Here is a 19,760-nt window from a genome sequence, read left to right on the forward strand (position 1 = left end):
ATCACTAAAATATGATTAGAATGAATTGTTCACCTAAATGTGGAAATTACAGCCATTTACTTTATAGCCCCAGATTTTCATCCACAGCAGCGTGTCACACACCACTCTATGCAATAACTTCAACCATTCAGTAATTAATGCAACAGCATCTTGGTTCCATATACTTATAAATAGCTACTTCCTTGTCACAGAAGACAATTCACAGTTGTCTCCAGGAGACCTGACATTGAAGCGGACTGTCAAGTCAGAAAACAGAGTTGGAGCTCAGCTACTTAATTTTATGCCTGTCCTTGTCTTCCCCAGAGAGACCGAATCATGCCCGGGAGCTGGTGCAGAGCATCTCTTTAGATGAATGGGATGGTATTGTGGTCATTTCAGGAGACGGACTCCTTCACGAGGTATCGTTCAAACCACCACAACAAGAAGATAATTCATAGTTCTCCTGCCTGCTCAGGCCCACTTCTTTTGTTGCTTCCTGTAACTGGGGGGGAGGGGAATCCTCTGGTCTATTTGGGTGGGATTTGGATATTTCTTTCCATCTTCTGTCTTCACCTCCAACTAACATATTTTAATGGGCAAGATAAAAAATAAAGATAGCTGTGACAATGTATAAAACGGGAGTGGGGGGAAAAGAGGCTAATTGAGAAAATTGGAATTTCCTGGATTTTGTTTTGCACTTTTCTATCTACTGGTATGTCTTTTTGGCGTTCGTGTTTAAACTATTTAGCGCATGAGCAGACAAATTAGCCAGAGATCATATATAAATAGTGACTTATTCCTGAGCCAGATTTTTGCTACATTAGCTCACCCTTTCCTCAGTTGGTACCCTCCCTATATGTTGGATTTTCATTTCCATGTACAGGAAGTCCTCGATGTATAACCACAGTTGGGACCAGAAATTCCATCTCTAAGCAATGTGGTCATTAAGTGAGCAGTGCCCAATTTTACAACCTTTTTTGCTCCTGTCATTAAGTGAATCATGCAGCCAAGTAAATCCATCTTCCCCCATTGACTTTGTTAGTCAGAAGCTCTGCTGGGGAAATCCTCAGTGGCATCATGTGACCCTGGAACTCTGCAGCTATTGTAAATACATGCCAGTTGCTAAACTCATGAACTTTTATCATGTGTCAGTGAGGATGTTGCAACAGTCATAAGTGTGAGGACAGGCTTTATTTTTTTCAGCACCACCATAACTTTGAATGATTGAATAGGCAGAATATTCAGAATAGAATAACTGAATAGACTGAAGTTGACGGCTACATGTAATGAATGGAAGGCATCAGATGAGGGAAAGATGCACTGGATTTTTGCATATCCACAGCAGAATAACATTGCTTTTTGGAATCTTGTTGGTTGAGCAAAGGGTGTTTGTTTGTTTGTTTGTTTGTTTGTTTGTTTGTTTGTTTGTTTGTTTTACCAATTTTTTTTTGTAAAATTTAGGATTCTTTGGAAGAACATTTAAAGAGTGTGTGAGATTAAACAAGTGTGTGAGATTTCCGATTGCTTGAATGGGCTGCTCTGGCTTTTGGATGAAGAGCTGCACGTTAGAAGTGCAGATAATCCTTGAATTAATGGAAACATACTCATTATGGTTGTAAGTTATGACGATCACACAATTTTATGAACTTTTTCATGAAGTCTGAATGGGTTTGTTATGGGCTGGTTTTGCAGAAAACCAGAAGTAAATACCTGTTTTCACAAAAGGTTTGTAAAATGTAATGTGAACCAGAGGGCACTGCAAATGACTGTGAGTTTGGCCCAGATTTGCTAAGTGCCCAAAGTGTGGTTGTGTGGAGGAGGAACAACCATTATAACTTTGAATCTGGATCATAAGTAACCCTAGATAGGTCATAGTTTCGAACAGTCACTAAGTGACCAGTCATAAGTCGAGGACTACCTGTATTCACCCTTCTCTGCTTTCCTTTCAGGTTATTAACGGTTTGATGGAACGTCCTGACTGGGAGGAAGCAGTTAAAATGCCTCTTGGGATTCTTCCCTGCGGATCTGGGAATGCTGTGGCAGCTGCTATTAATTGTAGTGCTGGGTAAGTGAGGAAGTCTCGCTAAAAAATAGGCAGTGGGATACCCAAGGTTATAAAAATATCTCTATATATAAAATAAAGGGAAACCATAAGCAACACAAGTAATAAATCTTACTTTAAGATCAGAGGTTTATTGTTTCATGAGCAATTTTTAACATGAATAGCAAACATAGCATTACTTAGATTAGCAATTTATTGCAATAAGTTCCACTGTCATAGCTGAATCCAGCAAGGATTAGCTACAGCCAGTGGCCCTGAACTCTTCCCAAGACATTCTTTTTATACTTTACTGCACGCATTTCACAACTTACTTCCTTGTTCTGTCTTACTGACCATCACTCTCTGCAAATATCTGTGTACATTTGAAGTTCTCAGACACTTGTTACTTTCAGTTCCTCATTTCCGATCATCTTATTCTTCCTGCTCTAAATATATCCATATCAAGTACAAACTTTGCAGAAAATGCAGACACAAGTCAGCACATTAGAAATATTAGTCTGGTACATTTTGCAATTATGTTAGTTTAAAACTTTGGTTCAGTGAGGCCTGCAAGCTCACTCCTAGGCCTATTACCTGCAACTTTCCAATGGATATTTTCTCCACTCACACCCAAGACTCTGTCTTAGGCCTAGTAGTCTTCAGTATCTTCATCAATCATTTGGATGAGTGGGGTAGATGCAGACAACACCAAGCTGGCAGGAATAGCCAACACTCCAGAAGATAGGCTTAAGATACAGAAGAATCTTGACACACTTGAACATTGGATGCTATCTAACAAAATGAAATTCAGTGGTGAGAAAAGTAAGGTTCTACATTTAGGCAAGAAAAACCAAATGCACAAGTATAGTGGCAACATTGAATTTTGTGTTCTATAAGGTTCAGTCCTTGGATAGATGAAACTAAACCATGCAAAAGTATCGGGGAACATGCACAGAGTGTCTTCACCCTTCCTACACAAATAATAACTTTCAGCTTCTGTGTGCCTGCAATTCACAAGCAAAGCTTGCAGGATATTGCTTTGAAATTAGTCCTGTAATTAATTAGATAAAAGTGGCCTGTTTGAGAAGATACATTTGCATTTACTGTGGCAGAGAGGAGCACTTACGTATGTCAATTGACCTGCTTTGTGGTATGGGGTAATGAACATAGTAACCATTTACTAAGTTTCTGTCTTGCAAAGCTCGACCCATGTTTCACACTCCTAATAACCGTAAGGATCTTGACAGTGAGTAATACCTGGCTGATTATGTCTAGGATCATTAGCTAAGCAGGGTCAGGCCTGGCTCCTATTTGGATGGGAGATTGCTAAGAAATAGCAGGGCTGAAGGTTAGAATGTTCAAAGAGGATCCAGGATGAAGACAATAACATCCCACTTCTGAAATGTAACCAAGAAAAAGTGTTACCAGAAGTTGAGCTTTCATTCCGTACTTAGGATTTAGATAAGAATAAGTAATTTTTCCTTTTTTAAAACTTTGAAAAAGAGGACAAAAGTTAGATGGGTTAAGTCTCTTTATAAGAATTTAACATTTTCACTTTTCCCTTGTTATTTATTCAATTCTTCTCTCAAGCCAAAAAGGATGAAAACGTTGGTCCTAACCTCCATGTGTTTATTTATTTATTACATTTTTACATAATTCATCTTAATTAAGTTACTCCAGGTAGTTTACAGTAAAAATTATTCCAGTAGTTTTGAATGGAAAAAGCTCATACAGCCTTAAGTGCCCCCTGCCAAAGGAAGACCTTGTGCTTAAGAACTTATTCCTTTTCAGCACATACACATGGCAATTGTTTCTGAGATCTAGAATTTTGAAAATCTCTTGTTTACTAATAAATAATAATAGCAACCTCCCAGTGCATACGAGACAGGAATGAACAGTTCAAGGCAGATTTCTCTCCCCATAGGGATATATATGTATCAGCAATTGATACAGGCAGTCTTCGACTTACGACCACAACTGAGCCTCATAATTTTGTTGTTAAGTGAGACATTTGCTAAGTGAGTTTTGCCCCATTTTATGACCTTTACAACAGTTGTTAAATGAATCTCTGCAGTTGATAAGTTATTGACGTGGTTCTTAAGTGAATCTGGCTTCCCCATTGACTTCTCTTATCAGAAGGTCATGACATCGCAACAGTCATAAGTATGAACCAGTTGCCAAGCATCTAAAATTTTATCACATGATCATGGGGATGCTACAAAGGTCGTAAGTGTGAAAAACAGTCATAAGTCACTTTTTTCATTGCCATTGTAACTTTGAACGGTCACTAAATGAACTGTTGTAAGTCGAGACTACCTGTATATCATCTGAATCAAATATGGTGACAAATGCTTAATTATGTCGGTCAGTGACCATTGCCATGTCTGCAGGCAGCCCTCCAGAAGATAAAAACAAAGTTAAAACCCCAAGGACAAATGATTGTCCACCTACCATATTTTTCGGAGTATAAAACGCACCGACGTATAACACGCACCAAGATTTTGAAGAGGCAGTTTAAAAAAAAAAAGTTTTTGCTCTCTGCAGACCTCCCAAAAACGGCCCATTTTTTGTCAAAAAAAGGCCATGTATAGCCTTTAGGAGGCTTGTAGAGTGCTCCTGGGGGCGCCCCCCCCAAATGAGCAAAAAACGGCCCCTTTTTTGTTCATTTCTGCCCTCCCCAGCCCCCTAGGGCACTCTACAAGCCTCCTAAAGGCTATGCACAGCCATTTTTGCAAAGGGGGCGGGGTTTCAGGAGGCCACAAATGCTGTATTCAGATGCACCCAGATTTTCAACTTCTTTTTGGTGGAAAAAGATGTGTCTTATACTCCAAGAAATATGGTAGTTTGTTTCCTAAATTTGCAGGTAAAGTAGATTTCCTTCACAGGTAGTCCTCAACTTACAACCGTTCAATTAATGACTGTTCAGAGTTACTGGGAAAAAGTGACTTGTGACTGTTTTTCACATGACCATTGCAGCATCCTCCCCATGATCACGCATTCATAATTCAGATGCTTGGCAACTGACTCATACTTAAGGCGGTCTCAGTATCCCCTGGGTCATTTGATCACCTTTTGCGACCTTCTGACAAGCAAATTCAACGGGGAAGCAGATTCACTGAACAACCTTCTTAGTTACTTAACAACGACAGTGATTCACTTAATAACTGTGGCAAGAACGGTCGTAAAATGGGGCAAAATTAACTTAACAAGTTTCTCCCTTAGCAACAGAAAGGTTGGGGCCCATGGTAGTTGTACGTTGATGATTACTTATATATTGTTTCTGAATGCTTATTCACTGAGGCTGCCCTGCCCTTTTTGCCCCTCCAAAGAGATGAAGATTGATGGGTTGGATTGCCATCCACTTGGCAAGTGACTCTGAGCAGTTTTCATTATTCTGTCTCTGTTTGTTTGTTTTTGTCCCTATTGGCCAGGTTTGAGCAGGTCTTGGGCCAGGAGCTGCTGACAAACTGCACTCTTCTTCTCTGCCATGGGGCAGTTTCTCCCTTGGACCTGGTCTCCATCACCACCACATCAGGAACCCGTGTCTTCTCTTTCCTGAGTGTGGCCTGGGGCTTCATTTCAGATGTGGATATCGAAAGTGAGAAGTATCGGCACATGGGCCCAGCCCGGTTCACCTTAGGGACCATGGTTCGCCTGGCTTCCCTCAACATTTACCGTGGCCGGCTCTCTTACCTTCCTGCTCTTGGTTGTGCAACTCATCGGCCGATTTTGCGCAGCATCACCGTAGCCGCCAATGGGAGCCTTCCCTTCCAACGCCTGCCCCTCCACCGCACGGTTTCCGATATGGGCCTTTGCGAGGAGCGCCAATCCTTCTGCTACCGTGAGATGGAGTCAGCGGAGGAGCCCACTCCCTCACCCAGCTCCCCGCCTTCTTCCAGCTTCCAAGCATCCAACTTCAGTTTTGAAAGCCTGTCAGAAGTGACGGTAGACAAGGAGTCCCAGCCTGCTGATCTGCCCAAAGTTCTACCAAACCGGTTGCCTTCTGCCCGGCAAATGCATGGCCCTTTGGATGACTTTCTGGCCCCTCTTGAACAACCGGTGCCCAAATCCTGGGTGACGGTGGAGGATGATTTTGTACTGGTATTGGCCATTTACCAAACTCACTTAGGGGCAGACCTCTTCACCATGCCCACTGCTGGCTTTAATGATGGTCTTATCCATCTTTGCTTTGTCAGGGCAGGCGTCTCCCGGGCAACCATGCTTCGCCTCTTCTTAGCTATGGAGAAAGGCACTCATATTGACCACGAGAATCCTTATTTTACGCACCTCCCCGTCCGAGCTTTCCGAATAGAGCCTCTCACTCACAAGGGAATCATCACCATTGATGGTGAAAGGGTGGAATATGGACCCATTCAGGGACAAATCCATCATGGGATTGCCAACTTAGTTACTGGGATCAACCGGTCTAAGGTGACTACCTTCTGACAGGTTGTGTTAATTCTCTTACAGAGACTAACGGTTCTAATTTGACGTGTGTTTCCTTCTATCTGTTCTCCAACCACTAGAGGGCAAGCTGCTTAAAATGACTCATTACCCTTCTAGGCATTTGAGCGCACACATCGTATATCCTAATTAATGCATCTAGAGTGTTTTAACCATTGCTTTCCAAGAGATGCAATAATATGAAGGATGACTTCCTTCTTTCAACTCAGTACCTGGACAGGCTGCCTCAAGATTTTCCATCACTCAGAAGCCACCGGGTTCCCAATCTGTTGGTTTGAGTGAGGTGGAATACAAATGTAGAACCCTTATATGTATTTTTAATGCCTCAATTATCCACCCGGGGTTTCCATCATTCCACCCATCATTTCTTTCTGTCATACTTTTCCAACGCTAAGTTACCTCTTCCTGTAGGACTTAGAGGCACCTTGGCAATAGCCTTTCTCACTATTGAAGATTGGAGGCAGTGAGCAGCCATCTATCTGCCCTATATTTTTGCCAGTCCCTCAAAAATCTTTATTTAAAGTTGTAGGGCCGGGATGGTGGTTTGGCTGAAGAAGTCCCAGAAGAATTGAACACTAAAGCTCCCTCTGTACTTTAGTCCTTGGAACTGAAATTAGCCTGATTTTTCAGCACTTGATTTAAAACACTGGACTTTGCATTTAAGCAAAACTTTAGGTTCCACTGGTGATACGGGATTCCTCTGTCCCCTTTCCCCAAATGGCCAAGTCAGTCTCCTTCCTATTCCAAGGTCTTAGCCTTCTTTTGCTCACATTTCATAAGGCCTAGAGGAGGGAGACTGAGCAAGGCAGACTCATTTAGAGGCCCTGATGGTTGCACTGTTGACATGCACTTGATAGGCTACCTACCCTCCATATAAACCGGAGTTGGGAAATTTAGGTCCCTCCAAATACTGATGGACTACAAAACCCATCCTTGATTGCTGGTCATATGGGCTGGGGCCAAGATAAAATATTTGAACACTACAGTTTTCCCCTGGCTTCCCAGCCTAAATGCAGGCCAGGGAAATGCACCTGAAATTGGACGTTGAATGTACCGGATAACTTGCTTGTTTGTTGGAGTGTTTTGTTCTCTGTTTTGTTCAGATGCATTAATTACGGCCAATTGTTTTGTCTTCTCTCCTGGTTTACAGGGGGTTGCGCTTGGGTGGTCCTGCTATTCTTCCTCTCCATGGATGACCAAAGCCATATAAGGAAAGGAAGAGAACCCTGTTTTCTGAGACCTACAATTGTTGGTTTCTAACCCGCTTAGGGTATGCTAGAGGGAGCTTGAAGTAACATCTCCCTTTCATATCATGACTTGAAGATGGCTTCATTTTAGGAATACACTGGATGAATGTAACTGGATTTTTCTTGTGGGAAAATTATGCTAAGGTGGCTGCTTTTCCCTTCCCCACTATGTGGGGGCTAACAAGAAATTAAAAGATCCAAAAACTGTAATAGATAAGTGTCTGTATATGAGACAATGCTTATAATATGTGTTCTCCCTCTCCCTTTCTCTGTTGTAACTAATTTCAAACCAGGAGATCAAGTTGGTTAACATCTCCCTTGCCCAACTTTTCCCAGGTTCATACAGTGATAATCCCTAGAGCAAGTGATTGCTTAAGACTGGCTCTCAAGTGGCTTCAGGTTCTATGGCAAGTTTAGTAGAAACTGGCTGATCTCAAAAAGCTGAGCAGGAGTGCCTGATTAATTCTTCAGTGAGAGGCCCCCTTAGAAAGCCAAAATTGTAAGATAACTGGAAAAAACATCCTGAACCTGGGAGGAAAACAGCAAACTACTTTTACTATGTTTCCAAGAAAACTGCGTGGACATAAATATACCAGGAGTTAACCTTTGGCCTTCACTGACTTGACCGTGGGTTATTCTATGAACATTGGGAAAGATAAATGCGAAGGCACGAGGCTTTCTCCTTCGTGTGGACGTTTTGGGACATCTACCATACAAATTCGGACATGTCCTATTGCTCCGACCTTTCTCCGCTCTGTCATCAAGCTCCAAGCTGGAAGAAAGCACATGAGTGAAGAAGCAGCCAGTAGTGATGGCTGTTCCTTTTGTGGTCTGCCTTGTCTTCTCAGAGAGTCGCAAGAAGAGGATTGAATGGGCAAAAAAGATGACAAGAGTAAAGAAAGGGGGTAGTTATGAAAGCACAGGATCTGGCCCATAAAAACAAGGGGACAAGGCCAGAAGCTGATACCTTGGGATGTATTTCATTAACCAGATCATAGAAACCTAGGCATTTAGGTCTCCCAAGTTCAATCCTTCCATAGTTCAAAAAAAATCCAAATTAAAATATCCCAGATAGGAAGCTATATAACGGTGAAAGTATCTAGCAACGAAAAGCCATCACCTTCCTTAGTCATGAGCTTCAATACTGTTTAACTCTTGTTGTTAAGAATCCTTTTTCTCTCGTTGAATTGAAATCTGCTTCCTCGTAGCGTAGACCTATTAACCCCATGTCCTGCAGACTGAAATGAGAGGCAAGCTGGTCTTGACTTTTCTACTGTGCGATACTCTCAGGCATTTGAAGAGACCTCCATCTTGTCTTTTCAAGACTCAGTGTTCCCGGTTCAGCCTTTATTCTCAGGAGTTAATTTCTATTCCCCACCCCTACCAACATGGAGTATTGATAGTGTGACTTTGTACTTGCCTCAGTTACAAGCACAGGTAGGCTTCAAAAATTTTAGCAAGGGGTTCTCTGCACTGAGTGGGCGTGGCCATGGTGAGTGTGGCCTAGCCGGCCTCCTGCACCACAGCAGGGGAGAAACATTTTTGCCCTCCCCGGGCTCTGGATGCTTTTCTCAAGCCTCCAGGAGAGCAAAAACGGCCTCCCCAGGGTCTGGAGGCTGGAAACATGCCCATTTACGGCCTTTCCGAACTTCTGGTAGGCCCGTTTTTTGCCCTCCCAAACCTCTACGCATGCCCTGCACTTACCTACATCCAAAATGGGCCATGTGGGGGCTCCTGGGAGGGGAGGGGAGGGCCAGCCAAGAGTGGGATTTGGGGGTTCTCCAAACTGCACAGAATCTTAGCTAGAGGTTTTCCCAAACCCCCAGCAACCCATCCCTAGTAACAAGCATCCTGATACTACTGGGGAGCAAGTAGGAGCAGAAAGTAAATTTGGATCCATTTATCAAATGTAGAGGGGGGGGGGTGTTCTTTGTTAAATGTTGGCAACAGCAGTAGGGACAAAATACCTTCCTCAATTTTAGGAAGTGCTTGCTGAAACTGAAGCAAACCTAGCAAAATATGGAGTTTCCAGGGTGGAGAATGATCCATACAGGTAGTCCTGGATTTAGGACTGTAATTGAGCCCTCAATTCCAGTTGTAATGGTCATAAATTGGATTACCACATGATCACAGACAATTGTTTTTGGTGGAGGTTAAGAGAATGCCATGGTTTTAAGCAAAGCCATTGTTTGCTATGGCTAGTTGGTTTTTGTTTTTGCCAGAAGCTAGAAATAAAGGTTGGTTTTCAGCAAATATAATATAACTTGTGGTCACATGGCCGCAGGATGATGCAAATGACTAAATGCAGGCTGGTTGTAAGTGCCCATAATACAGTCACATGATCTTCGGGCAGGGGGGCAGATGTTAGAACTTGAGATCTGGATTGCAACTAGTTTCTTCGAGCTCTGTTGTGACTTCAAGCAGTCGCTAAGTGATTGGTTATAAGTCGAGGACTACCCATGTATTCCATTTCTGAATGCCATCACAAATTCCTGCTTTTCAAATTGCATCCTAATTGATGCTTTGATTTTCTGCTTGGTGCAAGGGGAAAGAAAGGATTAATGCAAGCCTGAATCCCTCTCTTTCCTGGACCATATAGAGAGAGAGATCCTCAAATTATGTCCCCAAAAAATATGGCATTGGGAACATGATGGCAGAAGTCACTGCTGCTGCACTCCAGGTGACAAATTGGAGCATGTCCTTCCCAAGGATGAAACCCCTCTTCTCCCATTTTTAAAGACTATAGTTGTTGCTAACCTCATGGGCAGCCTATTAAGTCACTCCGCTGCTTGTTCCTCTTTAACAACTGAACTGATGCTCATAAGTAATATTGCACAATGCACAAAAGTTTCTTATCTTGAGCCTGGCTATGAATTCGAGGGGTTGGATAGTTACCATGAAGTATTTGTAAAAACTGTTTTGGGAATATTAGGGTGCTGGTGTTCGGCCCCTTCATCCCCATCCTTTCTTGTTGGAGAAATATCTGAAATGGGTGTGCAGCTACTAGCTGAATTGAGTTACACAATTATATTCATGGGATTCTTGATTTCAGAGAAGGTTGTAGCTCTTCCAAATGTGGTTGCACCATCACTAGAAATCTCTCCCATCAATGTGGAGAGGTTGGGGACAGATCTGGAGAGTGGTTCTCAACCTTAGAAGTGTGAAGTCATGTGGACTTCTACTTCCTATATTCCCCAGTCAAAAGAGAGAATTCTGGGAGTTGAAGTCCAACCAAGTTGGCAAGATTTGAGAAACACTGGTGTGGAACATACAATCTACTTCCCCTAAAGCAGTGATGGCTCACCTTTTCGTTGTTGGGTGCCAAAAATGTGATGGCACATGTATGCTGGCAAAGCATGCCCCCACATGCGCATGCGTGCACAACTCCCACCCACGCTTCCTCCCCTCGCGCGCTGCACTACTTGCCTCCAAGCTGAGGTTGAACATGAAGCTTTTCTGGCAGTGTTTTGGAGAAAAAGAGAAAGTGTTTTGGTCAAGACATCTTGATTGGGTTTGCCCTTCTTCACAATTTTCCTGAAGAATGGAGCGCTTCCTGTGCTCGTTTTGTTTGTCCATGTGGCAAAGCTGGGCAAGAGGGCCAGGGAGCTTTGAAGGATGGGCCTCTTTGGGGTTATGGGCTCTGGCAGGTATCTTAAAAATCCAGCTCTGCTTCTTCTTCTGCATTAACATGAATATTTCTGCTCTAACCTCTTCAGGAGTATTTTTGGCACTGGTGGCATGAAAGATCATTAAGGGATCTCTCTTTTTTTCTGGATTCTAAGCCTAACAGCTTGTTACTTATATATGCACATAGGAGTAATTCTTGGATTGCTTAACTGATTTTAAAGCCAGTAGAATTGCCAAATTCATTTCCCCCCCCTCTTTCCTCACTTTTTCCTCTTTATATATATCTGTGTTTGGGTGCTGGTACTTGCTCTCACCTAATTAACATTTTTGTGGAAGTCTAGAATGTGAGAAGATGCCTTTCTTTTTGCTGCTAGCCTTATAAGTCCCTCCTACCTTGGTCTAGGGACGGGGTAAGAGTCCAGTTCAGAATAAAGATTATAACAGGTAATGCTGTGTATCTTTGTCTGGGATTTGCTGTAAATTTTAGCTTCCCAAGAAAGCTAATTTTAAGCAAGGTTTTACAGTGAAACCCTATTTTCCTCCCTCCCTCCTTCCCTTCCTCCCTCCCTCCCTTCTTCCCTTCCTCCCTCCATGTCTTCCATCCCCTTCCTTCCTTCCTTCCTTCCTTCCTTCTTTCCTCTTCAATAATCCCTTTCTTTCATTTTAAACGCCCTTTCGCTTTCTTGTTGAGCCCTCTTTCTCTTACTTTCTAACGTTTGTTTTCGTGGCCAAATTCTTTTCCCAGAGACCAATCCCTTCTAGGCCATTTGAAATTGGTACACCGGCAGTATGGAGCTTATTCACGTTGCTTGGCAGTTTCAGAAGTTTGGAGTAATGGCAAAAATGTGACATATATTTTGTAAATATCCTGCAACACACGCAATTGGTAATGGGGTAGGGCAGGGGTCAGTAAACCTAAACACGAAAAGAGCCATTTGGACCCGTTTCCCACAGAAAAGAAAACACCGTGAGCCACAAAAGTCCTAAGCGGTTCAGTTCCCCCACCATAGAGTCTCCTCCTAGCATGGCGTATTTTTTCCTCTACCTGTCATAACCGAAAGCCCTAACAATTGTGGAGAAAACTGGAAAACCCTCCCCTTACCATAGAGTCTTCTCCTGGCGCACTGTGCTTCTCCCCCCTCCCCCCCCGGAAGCTCCTCTCAAAATTGTGGCACCGACCGGTGATGGAGCCACAAGCAGAGGGAGGAAAGAGCCACATGTGGCTCCAGAGCTGCAGTTTGCTGACCCCTGGGGTAGGGCATCATCTGAAGGCTTATTTATAATTTATTAATTATTTGATTAAAAACCTTTACTTTACAGAACTGAAGACTTATTTACATTGCACATTTAAACCTGTTTATTACTAGTTGAGCTTCTGTAAAGAATCCTTATCAATTCTGCCAGTGAATTGTTTGTTTTCATCCTGGTAATTTGAAGGAAATGTTAATTCATTAAGAAAAACATAGTTACAAAGACTTGAGCGATCCATTGTTCAACAACATAGAATTATTTAGCAGACGTGATAAAACAATTATGTAGAAAGAATGATCTTGGCTCTATTATACGGGAAAGAATTAAATCCCGATTCATTATTTCGTTATTTGACTTTGTAAACTCTGCGACTCACTTTTTTTTTTCTGTCTCATTAATTTTATAGGAGGTTTGTGGGATTGTTATTTTTTTAGTGAGAGGGACATCATATGGGTCTGGCTCAGGCATGAAAGCCAACTGAGTGACTTTGGGCCAATCACCAGAAGACTGAATTCTAGTCCCACCTTAGGCATGATTTTGGGCCAATTACTATCTCAGCCCAACACACCTCACATGGTGGATATTTGGGAAAAATAGGCAAAAATATTAAGTATGTTTCCTGCCTTGGCTATATTTTTTCTTCTGTTCAATTGTGTTGGGTTTTCAGAGGTTGCCTACAAGTTTGGCAAGATTTTTCAGAAGTGGTTTGTCATTGCTTCCTTCCTGGGGCTGAGAGACTGTGACTGACCAAAGTTACCCAGCTGGCTTTGTGGCTAAGGCAGAATTTAACAATCTCCCAGTTTCTAGCCTGTGTTTTAATCACTGTACCAAACTGATTTTCTGTGGGTTTTTTAAAAATTATTTGCCTCCTTTTCCAAATTATTCCAGCCTGTCCCACTACTTGGGTGGTATTCATGTTTATCGCACACACCACAGCTTTGGTGTAACCCACACAGTGATTTGTGTTTCAGCGTTGCTGAAATTAAGCAAAGTTGAAAAAATGGGGAGGAGGAGCAGGAGACCACTTAAAAATAACTTTTCATCTCCCCTCCCCTGGGAAAAAAGGGAAAATACAGATTAAATGGGTAGCCAAATGCATAGCATGTTATATTATACTTTGCAGTTGGAATAGAAGACAGTGTAAAAAGAATATAATAGCTGAAACCCAAACTCTGTTGACAGCTGCTGGAATGTTATGTTTATAGAAATGTAGAAATGCTCGAAAATGTAGTTTTTGTGGATAAGTGCCCTTTGCTCCTTTCAGTTGTCTCAGTAGATGACATTTGAAATTTTGTTTTCTCTTCTTGTAATCCCATTACCATTCCTAGGAAACATTTCCACACCAACAGTGTCATTTTCATTTATATTTGTGTGAATTAAAACTTGGCTTGTACCTCTTTGTTTGCCGAGGTTTCATAAATGGTGCAAATGGACACATTCTTATTCTCATATCTCACCCTTTCAACAGCGGAAAGAGCTTGCTTTTCTGATGCAATTCTGTCTGCTTAGTATTGCCCAAAAGAGGTTTATTTTTTGCCCATATGACTCCCAATTGGTAAAAGGCCTTTTTGCTTAGGTTCTGGAATGCAATGCTCCCACTGAGATTAGATGACTATAATTCTTGTTTAGAGGCAATCTGAAAACAAAACCTCCGCATTGCAGCTGTTTAGTTTGTAGCTCGATTTTAAGTGCTAGTTTTGGCTTACAAATTTTAGCCAACATTCAGATCCCATCAGTTGCAAAGGGTGCCCCTGGTTGGGTTTTTTTTTTTCCTGCCTGCAATATAAACTCAAGGGCTTGAGGTCCAGCAATCCAAAGGGTGAAGTTGAAAAAAAGGTTTTTCAGTAATGATCTCACTTCCTCAGTATAAAACTTCCAGCTGGGTTTGGCAAGCTCCACTTATTGCATGTTTTTAGTGGAGTGGTTGCTTATTTCTTCATGGGTTGTAATGTTTTTCTAGGTCAGACATTTAAATTGGCTGTTTTGTATTAAGGTTTTTTTGTTTGCATTATCTGGGAAAAAGCCATAGAAGTTTTTCCGGCTCCCAGGTGGCTTGGCCAACTTTTGAAAATGCCAAGAATTGTGTACCAAGCTGCTTTAGAAACGGTGAGAGAATGGCATCAATGCATCCCCTTCCATTAGCAAATGCTGTTTTTTTGTGTGTTTCTGGTCCTTCTCTGTAAAACCTTCACTGTAAAAATGCAGAAAATGGTCCCATTAGGGTAGACCCATCTTAATTACAAGGCATAATTCTCTCTTTCCACAGCATCTACTTATTTTTCTCCATGAATGCATTTCAGCCTTGCCTGTTTGTTCCTCCTGCCTTATTCTGTCTCCTTCCTAGACAGTCATCAACTGTAATAAAGGCTTTCTAGTCTCATCTCTCCCCCCCCCCTTCCTTTCTAGCCATGGCACCTTTATGATCCTCCAGCTATGGGAATCTTTTCCTTGGCACCTAACAACTGGAGAAAATGGGAGAGGGGAGTAATTTGGGATGTTTATCCCTCTGAATGTGTTGTAGAGTTTAAACATTTTGTTTCTAGCTGCCCCTACTGTGTTGCCTGTCAGCTAAATCATGTTTAAAGTGAATATTCTGCAACTCGGTAAAACAACAGCAAAGCAAAAACATCCTATGCAATAAAAGCAATAGCATGAAGCCCTGGTCCTTGTCTTCTTGTGCTGACTGGGAGGTTAGCAGAACAGAGGGGTACTTGCTTCACTTCAGATGGCAACATTCTCCGGGGGCTTGGCTAAGAAATAATATAGGTAGCCCTCAACAACCATTTGTTTAGCGACCAACATTGCAACAACACTGAAAAAAAATCAAGGAAAATAAGGAGAGGACAAACTTAGAACTAAGGAGACATTTCCTGACAGAAACGATTAATCGGTAGGTTGATTTGCTTCCAGAAGTTGTGAGTGCTCCAACACTGGAGGTTTTTAAGAAGAGACTGGAGAACCATTTGTCTGAAATGGTATAGGGTCTCCTGCTTGAGCAGCGGGTTGGACTAGAAGACCTCCAAGGCCCCTTCCAACTCTGTTATTCAGTTAAGTGACTTAGAACCAGTCCTCTGACAACTTCTAGAGTCTTTATTCTCTTATCCAGGCCAGATGGAAGTTCTTCCTAATGTTTAGCCTAAATTTGCTTCCTTGTAATCTGAACCTGCTAGCTGAGTCTCATATTCCAGGTCAACCGTTAGCAAATCATTATGGCACACATATTATTTTTAAGCCATGACCACAGTTACTATGAAATCATAGCTGTCGTTCCTAAAAGTCCTTAACCCAAGCACAACATAGACCAGCACTGGCAATCTGCTTCTTCCTACTATGTTCTCGTCAAGTTTCTTCATCTCCCCAGCCCATGAGTGACCAAGCTGAGGCTGTCCTCAACTGTTCCAGCTTTATAGCAGCCTGTTCCTTCTGAGTCCAGCTCTATCCAGAGATATCCCCCAGTTAAGCGAACTGCATTAGTCACCTAGGATCTTGGTGGTTTTCCAGGTGGCTGCAGTGACTGGGAACAGAGGCAGCAGACACAACATAGAGATTGGCAATGTAGAGAGTCCATGTTGGTAGAGTTTTCTGTCAAACCAAGAGTGGGTGGGAAATACTTAAGTGCAGCAGTGGGAAGGACAACAAAAGTGGAGGAGAAGAGCAGGCAGAGATGAGGATGGAATTAAATGCATCATCATCTTAGAATCTTTACATTGCTACAAGCAATCCAAATCCAGCCACCCTTGAATCCCATTGATTCTTATCTGGTGTCGATTCAGGTTTGAACTTTAGAGTCTTGTATATAGGCTTGAGCAATAAATCTGGTCACCTAAAGTTCAAATTCGAATCTGCACTAGATAAGGGTCAATGGAATTTAAGGGGAGTGTTCTGACCTAGGCTTCCCCACCAGCACGAAGCCAAGCCTTTGTCCTGATAAACCCCTTTTATTTAATTTACAGTGAATTCCTCTCCAGCAAAGTCTTTCCTCTACCACAAAATTTAAAGATAGTTCACAATTACCGACTTTTATCAAGCTAGGAGAGTAGCCAGGCCAAAAGCAATACTTGGCAAGAATGAAGGAATGAATTGTCTCCTGCAAACAGCCCTCCCCTTTCACTCCTCTTTTATTCCCTATGGGAGGGGCCATTCACTGTCCACCTGTGGCCTTACTCCCAAGGCAACCCTTGTTCCTCAGCTTTCCCTCTGTCTGGCAACTCTGCACGTGCCACACACTGGGAACGGGCTCCTGCGTTTCTGCCCCACTGATCTCCAACCCCAAACGCAGCTAATAACTGTCGGACTGCCCTGGCCCCATCTCTGCCTCCGACGCAGAGCCCTCATCAGAGCCTTCCCTAGACTGCAGGACTGGCCCATGTTCCTCCCCAACCTCTTCACTGTCTGAATCTGCTTCCAGCTCTGCTGGCCACTGGCGGGTCACAACAGGGAGCTGGACTTGAATCATTTATGGTGCTGTAAGGACTCTAAAAATTAAATGGACTCCAGGGGATGGTAGAGGACAGGAAGGCCTGGAGGAACGTTGTCCATGGGGTCACGATGGGTTGGACACAATTTCACGACTAACAACAGTAAAAAGACTCTTAAGCTGACAAACTTGTTTAATTCCACTCCTCGGCTCTGCCTTTTCTACAAAAAGCCCTTTTATGGCATGAGTCCAAGTCTCCTGAGGAACCATGTAATCCCAATGGGATTGGATCATCCCACCCTGATATAAGGGACATGCTGCAGACCCCATCGACCAAGGACTTTCAGCTGGTGGGATTCAGAAAAAGACCCTTTTTGCCATGGCTCCCACTCTCTGGTATGTTGTGCTCCTCAAGGAGAGATCCACCTCCCCCTTGGCCTTCCAAAAGGGCCTGAAAACTGGCTTTGCCAATCAGCTTTGGGAACCCAATGGTCTGGCTGGGGTATTCTTGGAATTGAAGACCACATATCTTAAAACGCAGAAATTATACTATGTTGTACTGTGTTGAGACAGCCTAGAATAGTGTTTAATATTTTTTAACAACCACATCACACTTGTCAATTCAGTTTAACATGTCTGTTGAAGTCCCTAAATTATTTTCACACCTATTTTTACCTATGTATTTCACTTTCTCTTACCTCAATGCAGAACTTTACATTTATGGGCAGCTTGCTTCCTTTTTCTTCAGGCTCATTTCACCTTCGTTGAAATTATTTTGGATGTGGCTCCAGTCCTTGACATTTTTTTTGGAGTGCAAATTGAATGACCATCTCTTGCCACCTTCATCCAAATTTATAAGTATGTTGAAAGCAGCAGTATTCACGAGATTCATTTTTAACTTCTCCCCTGGATGATGGGCTATTAGGACCCATCAGCAACATCTACCATCTATTAATCTTTTTTTTATAAGCTTTGATGATTAGAAGTCTCTTGACTTTAGATGAGTTTAATGGTTAATTATGATTAGAGATTAACAGCTCCTCTGCCAATCTAACATACAGGTAGACATTTACTTAGCAACCATTTGTTTAGTGCTGTTCGAAGTTAAAATGGCAACCAAATGGCATGACTGTTTTTCACACAAACATTGTAGCATCCCTATGGTCATGTGATCAAAAAATCAGATGTTTTAACAACTGGCTCATATTTGTGATGATTGCAAAACATTTTGACGCACACAATTTCAAGAGCAGACACGTTTTCAGTAGTCAGGAGATAGATAGACAACATTCAGGGTAGAACACTGGCACCCTCAAGTATGGAACTATAATTTTGATGGTGCCCTGGCAAAACTGGATTTTTGTTGCTTTTCCTGACGTTTGAAAGTTTAAATGTTTAAACAACAACATCTGCCTATCCAAGGTTCTTAGGAAGGACTAGATAGGTGAATAAAAATACCAAACTCAGTCTAAATATCTGACTGACGGTGCAACCAACAAAAATAACAACAGTATTGTTAATAGAGGGATCAATGCAATGACAAACAGCAATCATTGCTATTTGTCATTGTATTGATTCCTCTGACAACAATATTGGACAACTTAGACCATAACTATCAAACAATAAAGACATATTTCAGGCTCTCCCACCTTCTTCATATGGATGATCTGAAGCTGTATGAAAAAGCATAATCTGACATAGAATCGTTGGTCAACACTGTCTAAATATGCAGCCAAGATATTGCAATTAAATTTAGACTGGACAAATGTGTTTCCTTTTTCATCAATAGAAGAAAAATGGTTGAAAGCTGAAGGTATCAGAATATCCAATGGAAATAACACAGAGTCTGAATGAAGAAAGCCACTACAAATAACTGGGCATCCTTCAAGTTTAGAACATCAAGCCCTACATGGCCTAGGACCTGGATATCTGCGAGACCGCCTCCTGTCACATACCTCCCAACGGCCGATAAGATCTCACAGGCTGGGCCTCCTCCGGGTGCCGTCGACCGGACAATGCCGGCTGACGACCCCTCGGGGGAGGGCCTTCTCTGTAGCTGCTCCGACCCTGTGGAACAATCTACCCGCAGAGATCCGGACCCTTCCCACTCTCTCGGCCTTCCGAAAAGCCACTAAAACCTGGCTGTTCAATGAACAGCAATGAATATTGAGGCAATTCCAATTATTAGATACACAGCTAGAAAAGTGAACTGGACTCAAGCTGAACTAATAAGATAGGAAGACCAGAAAGATAAAAACATGCCCTTCATTGACTCAATGTTGTTTTTCAACATGGAGGATATATAGTTGTGGAATGTTCAAAGTGCGCCAGACAGATGAAGAAGAGGAAAAGAGCATTGGAAGAATATCTGAAGGACACTGAAGAACATGCACTCAAGCAAGGGTGGGATTGAAAAAAAATAGCAACCGGGTCTCTGCCTGGTTGCTAGGTGGGCGTGGCCATGGGGGCATGGCCTAGTCGGCTTCCTGCACCACAGCTGGGTGGGGGAACGTCTTAATCCTCCCCAGGCTCTGGAGATTTTCCTTGAGCCTCTGGGAGGGTGAAAACGACCTGCCCTGGGTTCTGGAGGCCCTCTGGAGGCTGGAAATGGGCCTGTTTCCGGACTTCTGGTAGGCCCATTTTTTGCCCTCCAGATCCTCCGTGCAGGTCCTGCACTTACCTGGCATGAAGAGTGGACCGCATGGAGACTTCTGGGAGAGGAGGGGCAGGATGG

General features: G+C 42.7%; 1 protein-coding gene across 1 annotated transcript in view; it reads left to right on the forward strand.

Moving 5' to 3' along the window:
• SPHK2 (sphingosine kinase 2) overlaps positions 1-8,780 on the forward strand; it is a 32,555-nt gene extending 23,775 nt beyond the window's left edge. The window contains exons 4-6 of the mRNA XM_032236724.1: positions 304-398; positions 1,929-2,044; positions 5,452-8,780. Of these exons, the coding sequence (XP_032092615.1) occupies positions 304-398; positions 1,929-2,044; positions 5,452-6,466 (1,226 nt within the window). The 3' untranslated portion in view covers positions 6,467-8,780. The remainder of the gene's footprint in view (positions 1-303; positions 399-1,928; positions 2,045-5,451) is intronic.
• The last annotated feature ends 10,980 nt before the right edge of the window (positions 8,781-19,760 follow it).

The sequence above is a fragment of the Thamnophis elegans genome, chromosome Z, assembly GCF_009769535.1.
Source record: "Thamnophis elegans isolate rThaEle1 chromosome Z, rThaEle1.pri, whole genome shotgun sequence".
Lineage (NCBI taxonomy): Eukaryota > Metazoa > Chordata > Lepidosauria > Squamata > Colubridae > Thamnophis > Thamnophis elegans.